The sequence below is a fragment of the Trichoderma asperellum genome, chromosome 4 (assembly GCF_020647865.1).
Source record: "Trichoderma asperellum chromosome 4, complete sequence".
Taxonomy (NCBI): Eukaryota; Fungi; Ascomycota; class Sordariomycetes; order Hypocreales; family Hypocreaceae; genus Trichoderma; species Trichoderma asperellum.
Genome location: NC_089418.1, coordinates 750,015 through 765,150, shown reverse-complemented (window position 1 = coordinate 765,150; position 15,136 = coordinate 750,015). Strand labels below are relative to the sequence as shown.

Here is a 15,136-nt window from a genome sequence, read left to right as displayed (position 1 = left end):
AGCAAGAGTTTCAGCTTGTTACTAGCATAACGTGGATCTCCCGAAATTACGGCAGTATAAGACTGATCACTACATCTATTAGTCCCAGTCCATTCTTAGATCTGGAAGTCGAGTGATTGACCGATATGCTGTCTCACTACATTGTTTATCTTATGCCAAAAGACGAGGATGTTGCCTTTCGATCAGCCCAGGGATATATTCTTGTCAATCCACAGAAGCCGTGAAAGAAATAACTCGCTGGTAGTGATGAAGGCTCAATTAATTTCGTATGAGGTCTCTAAAGAACGAAAGAGTCAGATATTTATAGTAAATGCAATACCTAATCATTATTATTATTTATTTGACATTGAAATCTTTCTGGCATTCATATGAACTCGCGTCTCTTGTATCTCCACCCTTATAGACAGCGACAAGGGGATACAGGCATAAATCTCGATTCCCCGAAGGACCAGAGGCTGCAAGAGTCTCTGGAATAATACCTTTTTCGGTCCAGTCGACAACCGCCTGGAAGGGACTCGACGGAGCGTAGCCGGCGCCACCGCCACAATGTTCGACACCCGGGGCGTAGAAGAATCGAAAGTAATCCTTTGCATTGGGGTCGCGGTCGAGGACGCGCTGGTAATAGTCTCCATTGCCAAGAGGGAATATCAGCTCGTCGGCCATACCATGCCACGAGATCATCTTACCGCCTGCACGAGCAAAAGGCGTCAGATCGATATCATTGGTGCCTATGATCTGCTCATACTTCGCCTTGCACTCGTCAAAGACGTGAACGAACTCGTCTACAGTGAGTGCGGTCAGATTGGCGCTCGCGTCACCGATACACCACCGGCTGATCCAATCCGGCGGGATAGAGAATGGAACAGGTTTGCAGTCTGTAACGTTTGTGCAAACGGTGTTGCTTAAGCCTGAGAAAGGCGTCCCTGGCTGGATACCCCACCAGACGAAGTCTCCATTCTGTGTTCGAGGCCCTTGCCATGTCGCCGCAACTATCTCAGCGTCTGCCTCGATTATTGTCAGCTCTGTGCCGCTACAGTTCACCCGAGTGCCGACCATGGTCTTGGGGTCGAACTTGCACGCAGCAAAGTTGCTGATGACACCGTCGGTAACACCATCAAGACCGTCACAGGCTTCTACCACAGCGGCGGTGAAGGCGTTAAATATGCACTGATTTGGGTAATGCTGGCGAATATTCATCTGGAGAACACCCCAGTATCCGGCAACTACAAACCGGTCCCATTGTGCTGCGGGCGCCCCAGCATATATGCCATCGTAAGCTTCCGGATACCGCTGGGCCATCATCCAGCCCTGACGGCCGCCAGTAGAACAGCCACTCCAGTAGGAGTAGAAAGGTCCATAGCCGTAATATCTACTGGAGAGCTGTTTGCCAATGTCGGCGAGGTCGCCTAACGCAACGGAGGCGAAGTCGGTAAAAAGGCCAATGTTGATTCGACCATTAGAATCCAGCCACCAGGAGCTGGAGTCGGGAAGTTTGGGGTTGTGGCCTGCATCTGTCATCCCAGCAGAGTAGTTTTGGCCCAGCGGCGTCATGAGCGAGCCAACACCGCTATTCGCCGCCCATCCACCGCCACCAACTCCCTGGAATCTACCATTCCAGTGGCTCGCGGAGGGCAGCAACACTTGAGTGTGAATCGTGTCATTGTATTTGGGGTGCGTGTAGGTGACGATGACATTACAGTAGTCAATAGAGCCCGTAACGCCAGGCACGACAGCTTCCGTAACCCATGTGGCGTTGATCTGCAGGACTTTTCCATCCTTTATGCTCAGGTCATAGTTGAGGTATTCAGAACTGCAAGGGTCGGTAAGAGGCCTGTAATCCTGCGCTGTGACAGAAGCCAACAACGAGCGAAACAGGAATTTTGATAGAGTCGCCATTGCCCCCTAAAACTAGTATTTATCTTTGCACCGAAGGTCTAGCAGCATCAGCATAATCACCACGAGAAAGGTGTACCAGTTATATCAATGCTATTTCCATTTCCCTCGACAGCCAATATCTCCACACGGCAGATAGTTACGGCAACTTGTCCTGTGAGGGGCAAAATTCACCATTGATTGATTATAGAAGTTAGTTGAGGGGATCCGGGGGTTCTATGCATTGCAACCTTGGTCCCGCTCCGGCCTCGTGCTGTTGCGGGGTGCCAAAAAGCGGCATTGACATGGACAGACTTGAAATTGGAATTATTAATACTAACAATATTTCAATACCTGGGAGGGTCGGATTCGTTTCTAACGGAGCTAACATGTATATTTGTTTAACTTTGAAGGGCTATTTTCTAAAGCTTTTCGCTTTACTTAGTCGTCCGCTTAGGCGTGGTATTACTGTCCATTTGTCGAGGAATAATGTTTAGCCAGAGATGCAACCGTGGATCACCTAGATAATCTGCAATACTATCGGCACATATTTCGGCAATAGTTAAGAGTTGATCACTTGACTAACACTAGAAGCTACTGCTGTTGGTATGTTTACAAAATTGAATGGGGAGGAATTAAGGGGTTTAGAGCACTCAATGCCAGTTCCGTAAAAGGAATACTCAAGTACAAACATACTATTCTAGGAGTTTTAATAGTATTAGCCTAAAATAGCTGTAGACACGGCAGTTTCAATCGGCACCTGAAAGCTAGAATCATGGTTACATTTGAAAGCAATAATTAGCACTCGGTGTCAGTTGCATGCCGTTAGTTATAGTATATGAACCAATATGCGGACCCTCCCCATTGCACCAGGCACATGTAATTACACCAAATCGCGGGGACCCCGCAACCCCAAATAGGCGTCCATTACGCTTATCATATTTGGGCTCATATTTGGGCAGTTTATTCCAAAGAGCTTCTACTCGCTGCGCTATTGGACTAATGGATTCTTGAGCATCTGTGAGTATCTTGAAATAGTACATTTTATGAGTCACTGCAAAATTGCTATCATTTACCTGCTCTTTCGCTCACTATGACTGGAGCGTCCTACATCCAACAAGGCCAACTTCCGATATGTGCGTAATACAGCATATACTAGGCTACTACCTAAGAGATAGTAGTTAAAGACCGACTTTATACTATGCGATGGGATTTGGGGAGCCACTAATTTGTGAATACGAGGCCATTGACAACAATCCCGGGTGAAGATGACCCATTTTACTCAGTTGACAAATTGCTTATTAAACGAGGACGAATGTTAAAGAACTCAATCCCGCAAGGCTTTTGGGCTATTAGGCATTCACAGTTTTAAAAGAACATTTTAAAGCGCATGGCCAAGTTTGTATGTGTCTATTATTACGAGTTAATTAAAATAGCCGCCTTGTGAAGCTGCTGAAAGCCCTTCTTGCTCTGTTACGTCTTCATTACCGCCTACATGTACAATCTGACTCTGGAGTCCTACCCAACAACAACATCCTAGAGCGTATTCTTTGGGGTGGCTCAGTCAGCAACAAAACTTTCGAGTGCAACATTCATTAATCGGAAACTTCAATTATAACATAACCATAAGATTTCTACTTCCAGCTCTACCATTTAAGAAAATATTTAAGAGCGCAATCTAACCCTTAAAATCTCGATGTCCATGGCCCAAGCCAAGCGCTAGATTCTTTCGCTCTCTTGCTACACATTGCTCGATGAAGTATCTTGGTAGATGCTGAGTCTCCTCGTAGTGGCTATCCTGTATGAGAATTTCATTTGCTTTATGCAGATATTCTCGACTAAACGTAGACCAAATCTCTCGATCAACTTCAGATTCCATCTCTGGAAGAGGATAATAGGGATCATTCTCGAAGAATGCAAGAACCAGCTGGTTGACTACCTCTTCTGGACGTTTCAAGAGTGTTTCTAGCGACCAACGGCTACAGAGGTTAAAATCAAGGACCCAAATTCGAGTTGTTCGCTGTCGTAATGAGAGATCATAGGCAGATCCGGGTTCAACCTGTTCTAGCACATGGAGTTGCTGTGAAAAGAAATCGGTAGCTTGTTGTGTATTTGCAGAGCCAATCTCCCCTCCAAGAACAAATTCGATATCGTAGGCGTCTACGTGGGCAGCCCAATGAATTATAGCGAGAGTCTCAGCGATACTCGCAGCGTACTCGTTCACAGGAAGATCCAAGTCGAGCATTTGATCAAGGCAAAGATTGTAGTTGCGGAGAGAGAAGTTTGGGGGTAGCGGCGTATTGTAGTTACGACGTCGACCCAAGTATATTCGTACAAGACAATCTCTGTTAATAGTATTTGAACGGACGTCTTCTCTTAGATTCTTCGGACAGTAAAGATCGATGAGAGCATGGCGAAGCGTCCGTAGCAGCTGGGGAATACGCTGCGAGACGAGACCCATGGATGGAAGTGGGAATGTGCTGCTATTCTCGGTGAATAAGGACTTTTGAGCGTCCCACCAGGTAACATCCGTTTTGGGAATAAAAGAGTATACGAGTGGCAAACGGCATGATGGTCGGATTGTTTGCTTAGCGAATGCAGCGTAAATGCGTAGATGACACAGAAAGTCGTTCCAAAGGCCCTCGTGGAAATATGGACGAGAAACTTTAAGCACAGTTGAGGAGCCAGGTATAGTGAAAATAAGGCCGCATTGACCAAAGCCAATTTTTCGGTAGCCGATGCCACGATTTAAGACACCATGATTTATCCAAATTGGCGTAGGAGTGACGCTGATGGTCGATTTCGGTTGAAGAAGACGCGACAAGATGTCTCTGCTGGGCGTTCCCTCACTAATTTGAGCAGAAGCTTCGACGATTTCACTATAGTGGCGGTCGAGTAAGTCAGACAACTGATCGGTGGCATTTTCTATTTCTGGCATGTTCGGATATTGTGAATTATTCAACAGAATTGAGAATGTTTTGCTGTGCCGTGCAGTGGCGAAACCGCTTGTCAGAATTGAAGCATTCTTTGAATAAGAAATTCTTCAATTTGGTTCGTCTTATAGCAGCCAGTTAGGCAGCAAAATTCGCTTGCCCTCTTCTAGGTATTACAGGCTGCATAGTTAGAAGCCCCCTTCTGGGGCTAGTTCCAGTCAGAGGTGGCTGCAAGTTCCAGCTCCACCATAAAAATAGAGATTGATTATTACACGGCACCCCCATTTTGATTAGACAGCACCCCAACTGTGGCTGCGAGGCTTACGACGCCAATGTCGGTCCTGCCTAAGTAGTTATTTCCTAGTAAATTAAGGCGTTAGTATACAACAGCGCCCAGGACTGCCGGCCACACACGTCCAAAATAAACACTTATGCTTTAACTGGCTTTGAAGCTATAAGAAGCTTATCTTTATATAATGGAATCAATTGTTGAACTTTCCATTTTAAGCTGTGGAAAGGCTACTGCCTATTGCTTATATTAAGCAGTTGGAAGGGAAAGTAATTATAGTAAATCTTATATTTGCTTGGCCTATATTTTCCATAGCCCTGGTTACTGCTATCACTACTTGGTTTCATTAATATACTAATTTCTGTGCTGTAGGGTTGCTGTTAGTAGTAGAGTTTATTATGTAACCCTGGCATGGAAAGTAAAATTTATATTAGACTTTAAAGAAGCTGTTGGACTGGCCTAATAATACATTTAATACTGTTTAACGTGAGAGCTTTGACGGGAGCTGCTGGTAGCAGCCTGAGCTACCGAATAAGGGCAAGACAAATAGAGATGTAGAAGTTATAACTGAAATTTTCCAAATCAACCCAAAAATCGGTGACTTTGGAGCAAAGGTTGCCAATTCTCCTACGTCAAACAAGAAAGTTAATTCTGGTGAAAGAGAGTCAGTCAATGGAACTACTTCTATCAGTCGGCCGCAGCTTTGGGCAACGCCTCCCACGCAGACGCCTAACTTATACACTACTATCACACGACTCGTCATTGACGAGTAGATTGTCAACGCATATGAGACTCCTTTTGGCATCCGGATATTGAAGTACACTGGCGACAAGGGACTTTGGTCAATGGATAGCTTGTGCCTGTGCATGCACAAGTCAGCATCATGAACGGACTTCGAGCTTTGGGAGCCGCCTACCATCCTCGCAACGGCCCAGCGTTATCTTAAAATCCTGCAAAGCGTTGGCTCAAACTCGACTCATATGTCTCACAGTCCACCTGCACCAGGCAGCTGTCGGAGCTGTCGATCAGGCCCTCAGTAAATAAGTACCTGATAACATTGCTGTGGATAAGCGGTAGGTAGTAAACATGGTTACTAGAGCCAAATTTCCGAAATGTCTTGACCTCTATTTAATTTGCCGTTTAAGGCAGCACGCTGAAACTTCGAGAAAGGAACTAAGGCTGGCTGTACCTCGGTTGTCAACTGGCGGTTGGTTTAACCTTCGACTGGGCTTACAGCCGCCAATTTAAAGTACATGATGCCTTTAGTCGCAGAAACCCCGAAACACAAGAAATGGAAACCAGATAGGGGCAATATAGCCTGATTCCAGACACGTGGACTTAATTTAGTTCACGTTGGCATTTGTAGCATTTCGCATTGTAAATACTGCAGGTCTTATTACGGTAATCAATTCCTACCATTCATGGCCTGGCAGCCACGCATACAAATACCGGATTCAGTGACAGGCTTTCCCATACTTTTTCAAACGCAAGTAGTTATATGGCAATGGGACGAGATATCCAGCAGCAATGGACAAGGCTGCTGCCATCCAGAAGTTTGGATCCCCCAAGGCCACTACACCGCCTGTAAGATGGTAGTCGACAATATTCTCTGCCGCCTCCATCGCCACCATTGATATCATACTCATGCCCATTGCAGTGCGGACCGCCATAGGCCAGGAGAGTTGGTCGACTCCGCGCCGGAGTAGAATAGTCTCAAGAATGATTGAAGTCGTGATGCCAGACACCACTGTATGTATGTTTCAGTCTTTACCTATCCTCCCGTGGAGCTTTCCCTAGAGAGGGGTCTCGGGTAGGAACTTACTGGAGGCACCCATGATTGTGGTCATCCCGAGGTCTGGGTAGTAAGTTTGTAGCATCCATAGTGCAGAAAAGTCACCAAGCGTACAGCCCGCCAGACAACGCAGCGTGTTGACTCCCGCTCGCTTCCAGGTGTGCCGGCACTTCCAGAAGGGGAGGCGCCACACCGACCGTGATGGAGATGTCACAGGAGTCGCATTTCCTGCTTTGGTGGAATAGTAATTGGTCTTCTGACGTGGTGGAAACACCTTGATTCGATCCAAGTAACAGGCTCGCCCTACAAGTGAAGAGCTCAAGAATCGGGGTTGCAGAGTGGCTGGAAAGAGAGTAGGGCTTGATCGCCAGCAGCGGATTATGGGAATTGTCGCGTTCATATTGCAGATATGTGTGATTGAAGTGCAGATATCGCAAGACGAGGAACATCCAACCCTTTTAAGCCCCGGCCATCCTTAATGATGACCACGCACAAATCGCGCAGAACTTAGAATTTATGGTTAGATTTCTAAAGCAGAATCCTGTGATTCTGACGCGTCTCCACACACACTCAGCGACAAGGTTACCTTATGGATCCAGAACGTCTTAACAGTACTTTGAGGAGTGCGAGAAGATGATAGGAAAACATCCAACAGGCCATATATGCGCGTTAACTTTAATCTTCAATTGACACCTAGATGTACCAAGGGTTGGAGACCAATTGCATCTCGCTAGAGTTGTAACCCCGCATTTTGTAAGCCTAACTTGCTCACTAGGCGATTTCCTGCGACAGAACTAAAGGCTGGCTGTATCAAGCTGAGCCACAATCTAATCTCGAGCAGTCACATCCATGTACTGTACCAAGACAGTGTCAAAACTCTGGTCTGTATCAAGCCCGTGTGTACACCGATATAGACATAATCTTGAACTTCTGCCTTCGGTGCTCATCAATATCTTGCTGTTGCATTAACTCTATAACGTTTTTGTTATGGCGCGCAGCTCCGTGGAAGAATACCAAAGACTAATAAATCGAGCCAACGAATACCATAAACAAGCGTTGTGGCAGGAGAAACTTCGATTGCTGCAGGAGGCCTTGTTCATTTGTGAAGACCCCGCGTTCCCAGAAGCTGAGCGACGAAAGCAAGAGCTATTTTTCGATGTAGCGGGTATTTGGCGACGATTAGGACAATATGACCGTGCTGAGAAGATGCTTCAACAGTCCCTTGGGGCATACAAAAATCCAACTTCATCTTTCAGGGCTTCTGTCCTAGGTAAGAAACTAATTAATCTCGTGGAAATGTACGACAGATTCGAGGAATTCGACTAAACCTGATCACAGGCGAACTTGGTCTGATGGCAAGGCACGACAACCGATATCACGAAGCCCGAGACCTATTTCGGGAACAAGGTCGCCTAGCTCGCGAGGAACCCCCCAGCATTGAATCAGAGGCTGAGATTTGCCGCGCGATTGGTAATGAAGGAATGTCGACATATAATTTGTGGCAGCTTGCTAGCCCACCTGATTCTTCCTTGCTCGATGCGGCATTTAGTCAGCTACAAGAACGCATCACGCGAGCCCAAGATCTTCAACGACGCATACTCAACGAAGATCCCCGGTCTAAGTATCTTGCCATGGCTCAAACCTGGGAAATTATAGCCATGGACCGCCTGACCCTTTGCTACATTGCGTCTGGCAAGACAGAAGCTGCCGTACATGTTGCCGAGGAGTCTCAACGAAAGCAATCCCGCCAGGACCCAACAGTAACGGCCTTTTCGAAGTTCTACTACGGCAATGCCCTGTGGCATAATGGTCAAGTCGACAAAGCACTCGAACAATGGAATGCCCCGTCTGGAACGTGCAGCGCTGCAATGGCCCTCTGCAAGGAACCCAGCAAAGAGCATAACGAGCATCTCCAACTCATGGCTGACGCTGGTGTAAACTTTGATACATATGATGAGCAAGGTTTCAGTGCCCTGGACCATGCCGTACTCAGTGACAGTCCTCATGCAAGAGAAGCAATACCAATTGTTGAGAAAGCGCTGCGTAGTGCTCTGCAGTTGACCAGTGAAGATGTCGATGAGGAGATTTTGATTCGTAAAAGGCAAGCAGAATTACGCCGACAATACCGGACCATCTTTCAGGAGCATATGAGACCTGTGCTGAGAAAGAAGCCTAGCGGGGCATTTAGTGAGTTAAGGAAGATCTACGCGAGATTTATCTCGCAAGATACCAAGGAAAGGCGCATGTTTAGTCGATTTCACTACATGAGGTACACTGATTTCGTGAATTACGGAAAACTTCCTATTTCTACCTCTGGGCTGGCAAAACAGTTCTCCGACGGAATGGGAGAAACACTAGAGCCGAAAGAGGATAATTTTGTTATTTTTATTTCGTACCGCTGGATTGGCGGGGGGAATGGACCAGACGATGATTCGGGAACCCAATGGCGCCGTATTATAAATGCGGTTGAGAAATTCAAGAAGGTTAATCCTCATCTTGACCCAGGTTGTTTGGGTTTATGGCTGGTGAGTCACCTCCCGGATTTGGAATGATGTCGAAGCTGACCTGTTGATTGATTGATTAGGACTACTTTTGTGTTGATCAAGTAGATGGACAGGAGAAAGAGCGCGGTGTTGACGCATTACCGCTTGCCGTCATGCAGTGTAATGCCATGATTAGTCTTGTTGATGAGACTTATTATGAGCGAGCATGGTGTGCAGTCGAGGTTATGCTAATGCGTGCAATTGTGGAATCATACGGACTACACCAATGGTGGGAGGACTGTGATGGTTCTTTCAAGGCAGGCGATACGAGTCACGTCCTGGACGTAGGCAATTTGAAACTCACAGAGGAGAAGCTGGACAGACCGAAAATCGATTTTTTGGTGAGGCAGAGCAAATTGCTTGGGAGAGACATTGTATGAACCGGCAGACTCCTTTCAATATCTATTTGCCGTTATAATAGCCTACCGTCTTCGCTGTCTGCTCTAACTTACTTAAACAATAGTATAACTAATGCTAACCGTTGACCCTAACTTATCCATTAACCCCGTCACTAACCGTCCCCATAGATAGAATCTTTATTATCCGACGGATGGATATAAGCACAAGAATACGGTTTGTTATATTGAGCTGATATATCATGAACTAACTACCCCTGCTTTCATAAGCTCCGTGATGTATGTTTGATGTTGCATAGAGGGTTCATGAGTAAATGCTTGGGCTGGTGTACAACTCTCTGGGGGATTTAAATACTGCAAAGCACTTTCTTGACCTTCATCTTTGAGGAGTGCCATGCCCCGAAAATATCTATAATATCCCATCACAGTGTCGTGTTCATCATCTCCTTCAGAAGCGGCTCCATGTGCTTGCTCCCACTTTCGGGTTGCGTCCACAATCTGAGCGAGGACTTCGGCCGTGATACCATCCGGATCACGGGGCTGAACCCACTCGCCGCCATCCTTCGGACCAAGCACGGCGGCTGCATCGTCATATCCCCGATGTGCATCAAAGACAAAAAGCGTAGCGTGAAGCCTGCCGCCCGGTACGATGGAGCGATGGTAGGCGCCACCGGGTACACTGTAAGTCATGTCGCGCGAGTGCGATATACGACTCGCCGGTGTCACTCTCACGAGCCTTCCTGTGCTCCTAATTGTCGAACTCATCTGGTGGGTCTGATATCCCGTGCCGTTCTGTTTGCCGTCTGCCGCGCAGTAACAACACTCATAAACCGCATGAGTAGTCAATGAGGAATCGGCAGGGGTGTCAACTTCGAAGGTACAGTCTGTGCCAGAGCCCAGCAATATCCAGCTCTGTCCGTATGGCTGGTGAGCATGAATACACACCTCCTCAGAGACACCCCGTTGCCCGTCAGGGAGCCAAGTGTGTAGCCGCCACAGCTCCTGAATGCGTCCGTCTTTGACGAGGCTGCACAGCGGTACAGCCAAGAATCCCTGCGCGCTGCGAGAAACAGTGAACTGAAGCTCTGTGTCTCGTGCACTGATGATAGCTTCGTAGATTGGGCTCCATATCGAATCGATACTCGCCCCGTCCAAATTTTGACCGCCCCGAGCCTTCTCTCGCAGTAGTGCAACGGCTAGAGTAACTTGGACAAGCTGCCTGGTTCCATCATTGCAGTTTCGGGGGTTAGAGATTATTGCTGCAAGCCACTCGCGAAAGGGAAGAGCTGCATCAGGATTGTTGGCTGCATCGGATGTATGTTGACGCTGCTGCAGCCATTCAACCAGTGGCTCAACATATTTACCAGGCGCCTTGGTGGCCACTGCAACGCCCTCAAGTACAAGCAATAGCGATGATGTTGTAATCTTTGTATTCTCGTCAGAAATATCAGCCGTCCATGGATTGGCGGAGTGCGGGGTCTTGGCAGCATCCATTTTATGCCGCGACTCTGGATCTCAGTATAAGGCTCAAAGATTGGGCAAACGAAGTTAAATGCAGTTTGAGACTGCTGGATTTTCTTTTGCCAGTGAAAGACTTGTTGCAAATAGCAGTAGTAGAGATCAAGGCGCAAGGCTATATATATTGGCCCAATTTGAATATTCGCTCCCAAGAGAAGCGGCGTGGCTTGGCGATCGCGTGGAAGCCTCGAAGGAGCGGGAGGGCGGGACGAGCCTGTTGCCTAAATATGGGCAAAGTCGCCTGATTTACGGCATTTGGTATTGGCTTGGAGAGATCTTGGTGGCCATTTGGCCATTTTAGCTCTGTTAATTCAGCCTTGCGCTCTAAGGAGATCCAATAAGCTCGCAAGGCGGCTTGAGAACCTATTTGGCAATCCCCGCTTGTAAGTACAGCACATGTATGTATTTAGTGCCTTGGGACGCCTGATTTATTCAAAAAGGATGAGTATCCTACCTCTGTCAAAGAGTATATAAATCTAGGCCATCCCTCACAGTTATGGCATGATACTCTATTATGCAAATTCGGATAGCAAGAAACCAACTTGAATCTGTAAGATGTCCATATTTAGACCGTAAGCATAAAGGCTTCCATAGAAGCTAGCTTCATTGAAGCAAAACCATCGCATATTCCAGGGCCTGTTTGAGGATAGACTTGGCGTAGTGGCTCGGCACTTCTCGGGGCTTTCTAAGTGGACCTATTTCTTCTTCTCTAAGCTTTAGTCTGAATAGTTATCATTATATTGACCACCCACCTAGCTTCTTGCTTCTTGAATGATTTCTTTGACGGGCGCCTTGACTTCCTAGCCCCGCAAAGTTCCCTTTACATTGCCCTTCTGACCATGCCCCAAAAGCCCTATCATGAGGAAAGTTTCATGTAAGCCGCACATTTTATTAGAGGGAGGAAGCTAGAATTGACTGTTAAGCTAGGCCTAGCCTAGTGCTTTGAGATATAAACACAATGAGTTTCTCTTTACTAGACATGAAAATAACACAAGTTTACAACGCAAAATGACCTTTTGCTGCATCGGCGGCTCTGTTCTTTGAGAGAATAGGGCCGTGCATTCCATAACTTGTTCTCGCTCCATAGGCTTGATAGCAGTCTAGAAAGTTAGGTTTCCGCCCATGTGTTTATACTTGTAAGCGTCTAAGTCGGTTCAGAGGTCCTGGCGTGTCAACAAAATGTCGTATAAGTACTAAGGGCTTTATCAGCTACATCCCTGCACATGCCCCATCTTTATAAAGGTTTATAAAGCATACGCAGGGATTTGATTTGACGGATTTTACACTAAACCTTCACTAGTAGACTCGCGGAAACCGTCATCTATTGTTCAGCAGTCAGCCAAGGTCGAATGCCGCGAATCTCGTGTAACTCGCCGTCTAAAAAACCATAAGCCTATCCCAAACCATCAAACCATCATACCCTGCATAATCTCACTTTCCACCAACCATTGGCCGTGACAGCTGGGCAGCTAGTGTAAAAATCGGGATAGTGTCGTGAGGAACCAACGAAGGATCCCTGCCTAAAAGATAGTACAATGATTGTGCTGTAGTAAAGACAGGAAGGAGTATCGTCTCCTATATGTGCATCGCGCCCCAACGATCATTTACCAAAGGCATCCAGCCTTACTCATAGGTCATTCATCTTAGGTTAACTAACAGAAGAAGTCTTGACGATGCTCTACTCGAGTCTTGTATGTCTCGCCGGCCTTGTGGCAATGGCCTCTGCTCGGCCAGGTCAGGATGGTGCTACTGCCCCCAGGAGTGAGGGAAGATTCAAGCTTCCCTTTATCAAGCGTGCAACTACCACAGCGAAGAGCAAGGTAGCCAGCCGAGCCAATACTGGTGACGTGCCATTCAACTCTCTGTATATATGAATGCATCGACGAGGGAGGGACGTGATAGTAACAATGTTCAACAGCTGGTCCATGCCAATGCAGGTTGGCACGCCCCCCCAGAACCTCGAGATCCTCCCTGATACAGGCTCCGGCGACTTCACCATCGAGTCAGACCTCTTGGCAGCTGCACTGCGCGGTACCGGCCCCATCTATAGCCCCGGATCCTCGTCTACATCGCGTCAGCTCCCAGGATACACATACTCGGAGTGCTACGGCAGCGGATACTGCGACACCGGCATCGTCTACACTGATGTCGTCACCCTAGGTGGCCTCTTAGTATCGGGAGTGCCCATCCAAGTCGTCAATAACGCATCGGCAAAAGGGGGAGACCAAACGGGCAACGTGGGCCTGAGCTTTGGAACGCCACAGGCTGCGAACCCAAGGGGGCCTTCGGGCTTTCTCTGGTCCATCCGATCAGCTCTTGACTGTGAGATGCCTGAATATGCCAATGTTGGAAACTAGCTGATTCTTTTTTGACCAGCCGGCGTCTTCACCGTCGCTTTCGATGATTCGACTAACACGGGTGAGTTCGAATTTGGATACGTCGACCCGTCCAAGTTCACAGGCGCCTTGGCCTACGCGCCCCTCGACGTCTCGCCATCCAGCGGCGGCGAGTGGATCACCGAATTCTCGGGCTTCATCGTCAACAACACCTTCCTGATCTACAGCTGGCCCGTCATCCTCGACACGGGCACCGGCGGATCCGGCGTACCCCGGCTCCTGGCCGACTACTACTTCTCCCAGGTCCCCGGCTCGACGTGGAACAGCGCCTGGAACCAATACCAGTACCCATGCTCCGAGAGCCTGCCGGACCTGACGATTGGAATCGGGCCCATCACCAAGTTTACCCTACCGGGAAACGGCCTGGCGGCGTATCCCTTAGATGGCACTAACTGCCTCTCTAAGCTGGGCGTCAGCAACAGCGCCCCTTACTTTTTCTCTCAGAACCTCATGGAGGAACTCTTCGTTGTCTTCGACTTTGACAATGCACAAATTGGCTTTGGCCAAAAGCCAAAGTCTGGCTCCTCGCCGGGCACGGGTATTACCCCTGGGGCTTCAGCGCCTGCCAATGCTGGCTCAGTAAGGCAATCCCCCGTCTTCTGATATATTTACCCTGTTTTATAACTTCACCAATGCTGACCTGTGTTTAGTCGTACATTTGCTCAGGATCCGGATTCAAAGGAGCTTGCCAGAACGTCGCGTGGCCAAACTTTGCCTGCAAGAACCTGGCTGGCACCTCTGTGTAAGCCAACATCAAAGAAATATTTCTATCAATGCTAATTGAATAGCAACTATAATGTCAGGGCATTTGGTCCTGACGAGGGATCTTGCACTCTCTACTCGTGAGTCTTTTCTCTCTTGTATATATACAGCTGCTAAACAAACCCAGCGATTCCATCTGCGAAACCCCCATTTCCTCTTTACAGGGCGTCACAAACCCCGGCAGCTCCAGCATCAGCAGCAACGTTGGCAGCTTTGTGTGCACGAATCCCGCTATAAGTTCTTCTGGCAGCGGCACGGTGAGTTCTCTTTGCTTTGACCGAAACATTACGCCCTCTTCTCAGTCTAACCTGCTCGTAGATCTACCTATGCACTGCTCAGAACTGGGGTGGAACCTGCGACAACTACAACTGGTCTAGTTACGGCTGCCAAACCCTGGATGAGGCCCAGTAAGTCAAACCCCAATTTAAAATGCCGGATTATGTTTCCAACACGCACTCTAGCATGAAGACGGTCGGATCTGCTGGCCCCAGTGTGGGCTCTTGCATGTTCTACGTGTAAGTCGTTCTTCATACCCCCAGTATCGTATCAGCAAGGCCCTAACTCTTCCAGCGACGCGCACTGCAGCTATCCTGCTTCTTCGACACCATTGAAAAACCCCGGCACCGGAACTCTCAGCTACGGCAACAGATTGGGGAGCTTCATGTGCATATAGAG

The 15,136-nt window shown here is 47.9% G+C and overlaps 6 protein-coding genes across 6 annotated transcripts; 2 read left to right on the top strand and 4 right to left on the bottom strand.

Moving 5' to 3' along the window:
- Positions 1 to 143: 143 nt before the first annotated feature.
- Positions 144 to 1,988, bottom strand: TrAFT101_006631 (uncharacterized protein). Its single transcript, XM_066127829.1, has 2 exons — positions 687 to 1,988; positions 144 to 626 (listed from the first exon to the last, which is right to left on the bottom strand). The coding sequence occupies exons 1-2, from the start codon at positions 1,894 to 1,896 to the stop codon at positions 337 to 339; spliced, it is 1,500 nt and encodes a 499-aa protein (XP_065983942.1). The 5' UTR covers positions 1,897 to 1,988; the 3' UTR covers positions 144 to 336.
- Positions 1,989 to 3,472: 1,484 nt separating this feature from the next.
- Positions 3,473 to 4,874, bottom strand: TrAFT101_006630 (uncharacterized protein). Its single transcript, XM_024908501.2, has one exon. It carries the CDS (start codon positions 4,808 to 4,810, stop codon positions 3,551 to 3,553), a length of 1,260 nt encoding a protein of 419 aa, XP_024758290.2. The 5' UTR covers positions 4,811 to 4,874; the 3' UTR covers positions 3,473 to 3,550.
- Positions 4,875 to 6,156: 1,282 nt separating this feature from the next.
- On the bottom strand, positions 6,157 to 7,604 carry TrAFT101_006629 (uncharacterized protein). Its single transcript, XM_024902663.2, has 2 exons — positions 6,917 to 7,604; positions 6,157 to 6,841 (listed from the first exon to the last, which is right to left on the bottom strand). The coding sequence occupies exons 1-2, from the start codon at positions 7,284 to 7,286 to the stop codon at positions 6,549 to 6,551; spliced, it is 663 nt and encodes a 220-aa protein (XP_024758289.1). The 5' UTR covers positions 7,287 to 7,604; the 3' UTR covers positions 6,157 to 6,548.
- TrAFT101_006628 (uncharacterized protein) lies at positions 7,567 to 11,144 on the top strand. Its single transcript, XM_024900696.2, has 4 exons — positions 7,567 to 7,639; positions 7,728 to 8,156; positions 8,225 to 9,411; positions 9,471 to 11,144. The coding sequence occupies exons 2-4, from the start codon at positions 7,874 to 7,876 to the stop codon at positions 9,807 to 9,809; spliced, it is 1,809 nt and encodes a 602-aa protein (XP_024758288.2). The 5' UTR covers positions 7,567 to 7,639; positions 7,728 to 7,873; the 3' UTR covers positions 9,810 to 11,144.
- Positions 9,812 to 11,511, bottom strand: TrAFT101_006627 (uncharacterized protein). Its single transcript, XM_024908500.2, has one exon. It carries the CDS (start codon positions 11,277 to 11,279, stop codon positions 10,026 to 10,028), a length of 1,254 nt encoding a protein of 417 aa, XP_024758287.1. The 5' UTR covers positions 11,280 to 11,511; the 3' UTR covers positions 9,812 to 10,025.
- A 1,699-nt stretch (positions 11,512 to 13,210) lies between these two features.
- TrAFT101_006626 (uncharacterized protein) lies at positions 13,211 to 15,134 on the top strand (the record flags this gene model as incomplete). The annotated part of the gene is made up of 8 exons (XM_024900632.2): positions 13,211 to 13,625; positions 13,680 to 14,278; positions 14,350 to 14,441; positions 14,488 to 14,541; positions 14,589 to 14,718; positions 14,780 to 14,868; positions 14,923 to 14,976; positions 15,032 to 15,134. 8 exons carry the CDS (start codon positions 13,211 to 13,213, stop codon positions 15,132 to 15,134), a joined length of 1,536 nt encoding a protein of 511 aa, XP_024758286.2.
- Positions 15,135 to 15,136: the final 2 nt, after the last annotated feature.

Coding starts and splice junctions, on each gene's coding strand:
- TrAFT101_006628 (XM_024900696.2), top strand. CDS start 7,874: ATGGCGCGCAGCTCCGTGGAAGAATACCAAAGACTAATAAATCGAGCC. Junction 8,157..8,224: donor TTTCAGGGCTTCTGTCCTAG/GTAAGAAACTAA, acceptor ACCTGATCACAG/GCGAACTTGGTCTGATGGCA. Junction 9,412..9,470: donor GTTGTTTGGGTTTATGGCTG/GTGAGTCACCTC, acceptor TTGATTGATTAG/GACTACTTTTGTGTTGATCA.
- TrAFT101_006630 (XM_024908501.2), bottom strand. CDS start 4,810: ATGCCAGAAATAGAAAATGCCACCGATCAGTTGTCTGACTTACTCGAC.
- TrAFT101_006627 (XM_024908500.2), bottom strand. CDS start 11,279: ATGGATGCTGCCAAGACCCCGCACTCCGCCAATCCATGGACGGCTGAT.
- TrAFT101_006631 (XM_066127829.1), bottom strand. CDS start 1,896: ATGGCGACTCTATCAAAATTCCTGTTTCGCTCGTTGTTGGCTTCTGTC. Junction 627..686: donor GCCTTTTGCTCGTGCAGGCG/GTAAGATGATCT, acceptor TTGGCAATGGAG/ACTATTACCAGCGCGTCCTC.
- TrAFT101_006629 (XM_024902663.2), bottom strand. CDS start 7,286: ATGAACGCGACAATTCCCATAATCCGCTGCTGGCGATCAAGCCCTACT. Junction 6,842..6,916: donor CACAATCATGGGTGCCTCCA/GTAAGTTCCTAC, acceptor ACATACATACAG/TGGTGTCTGGCATCACGACT.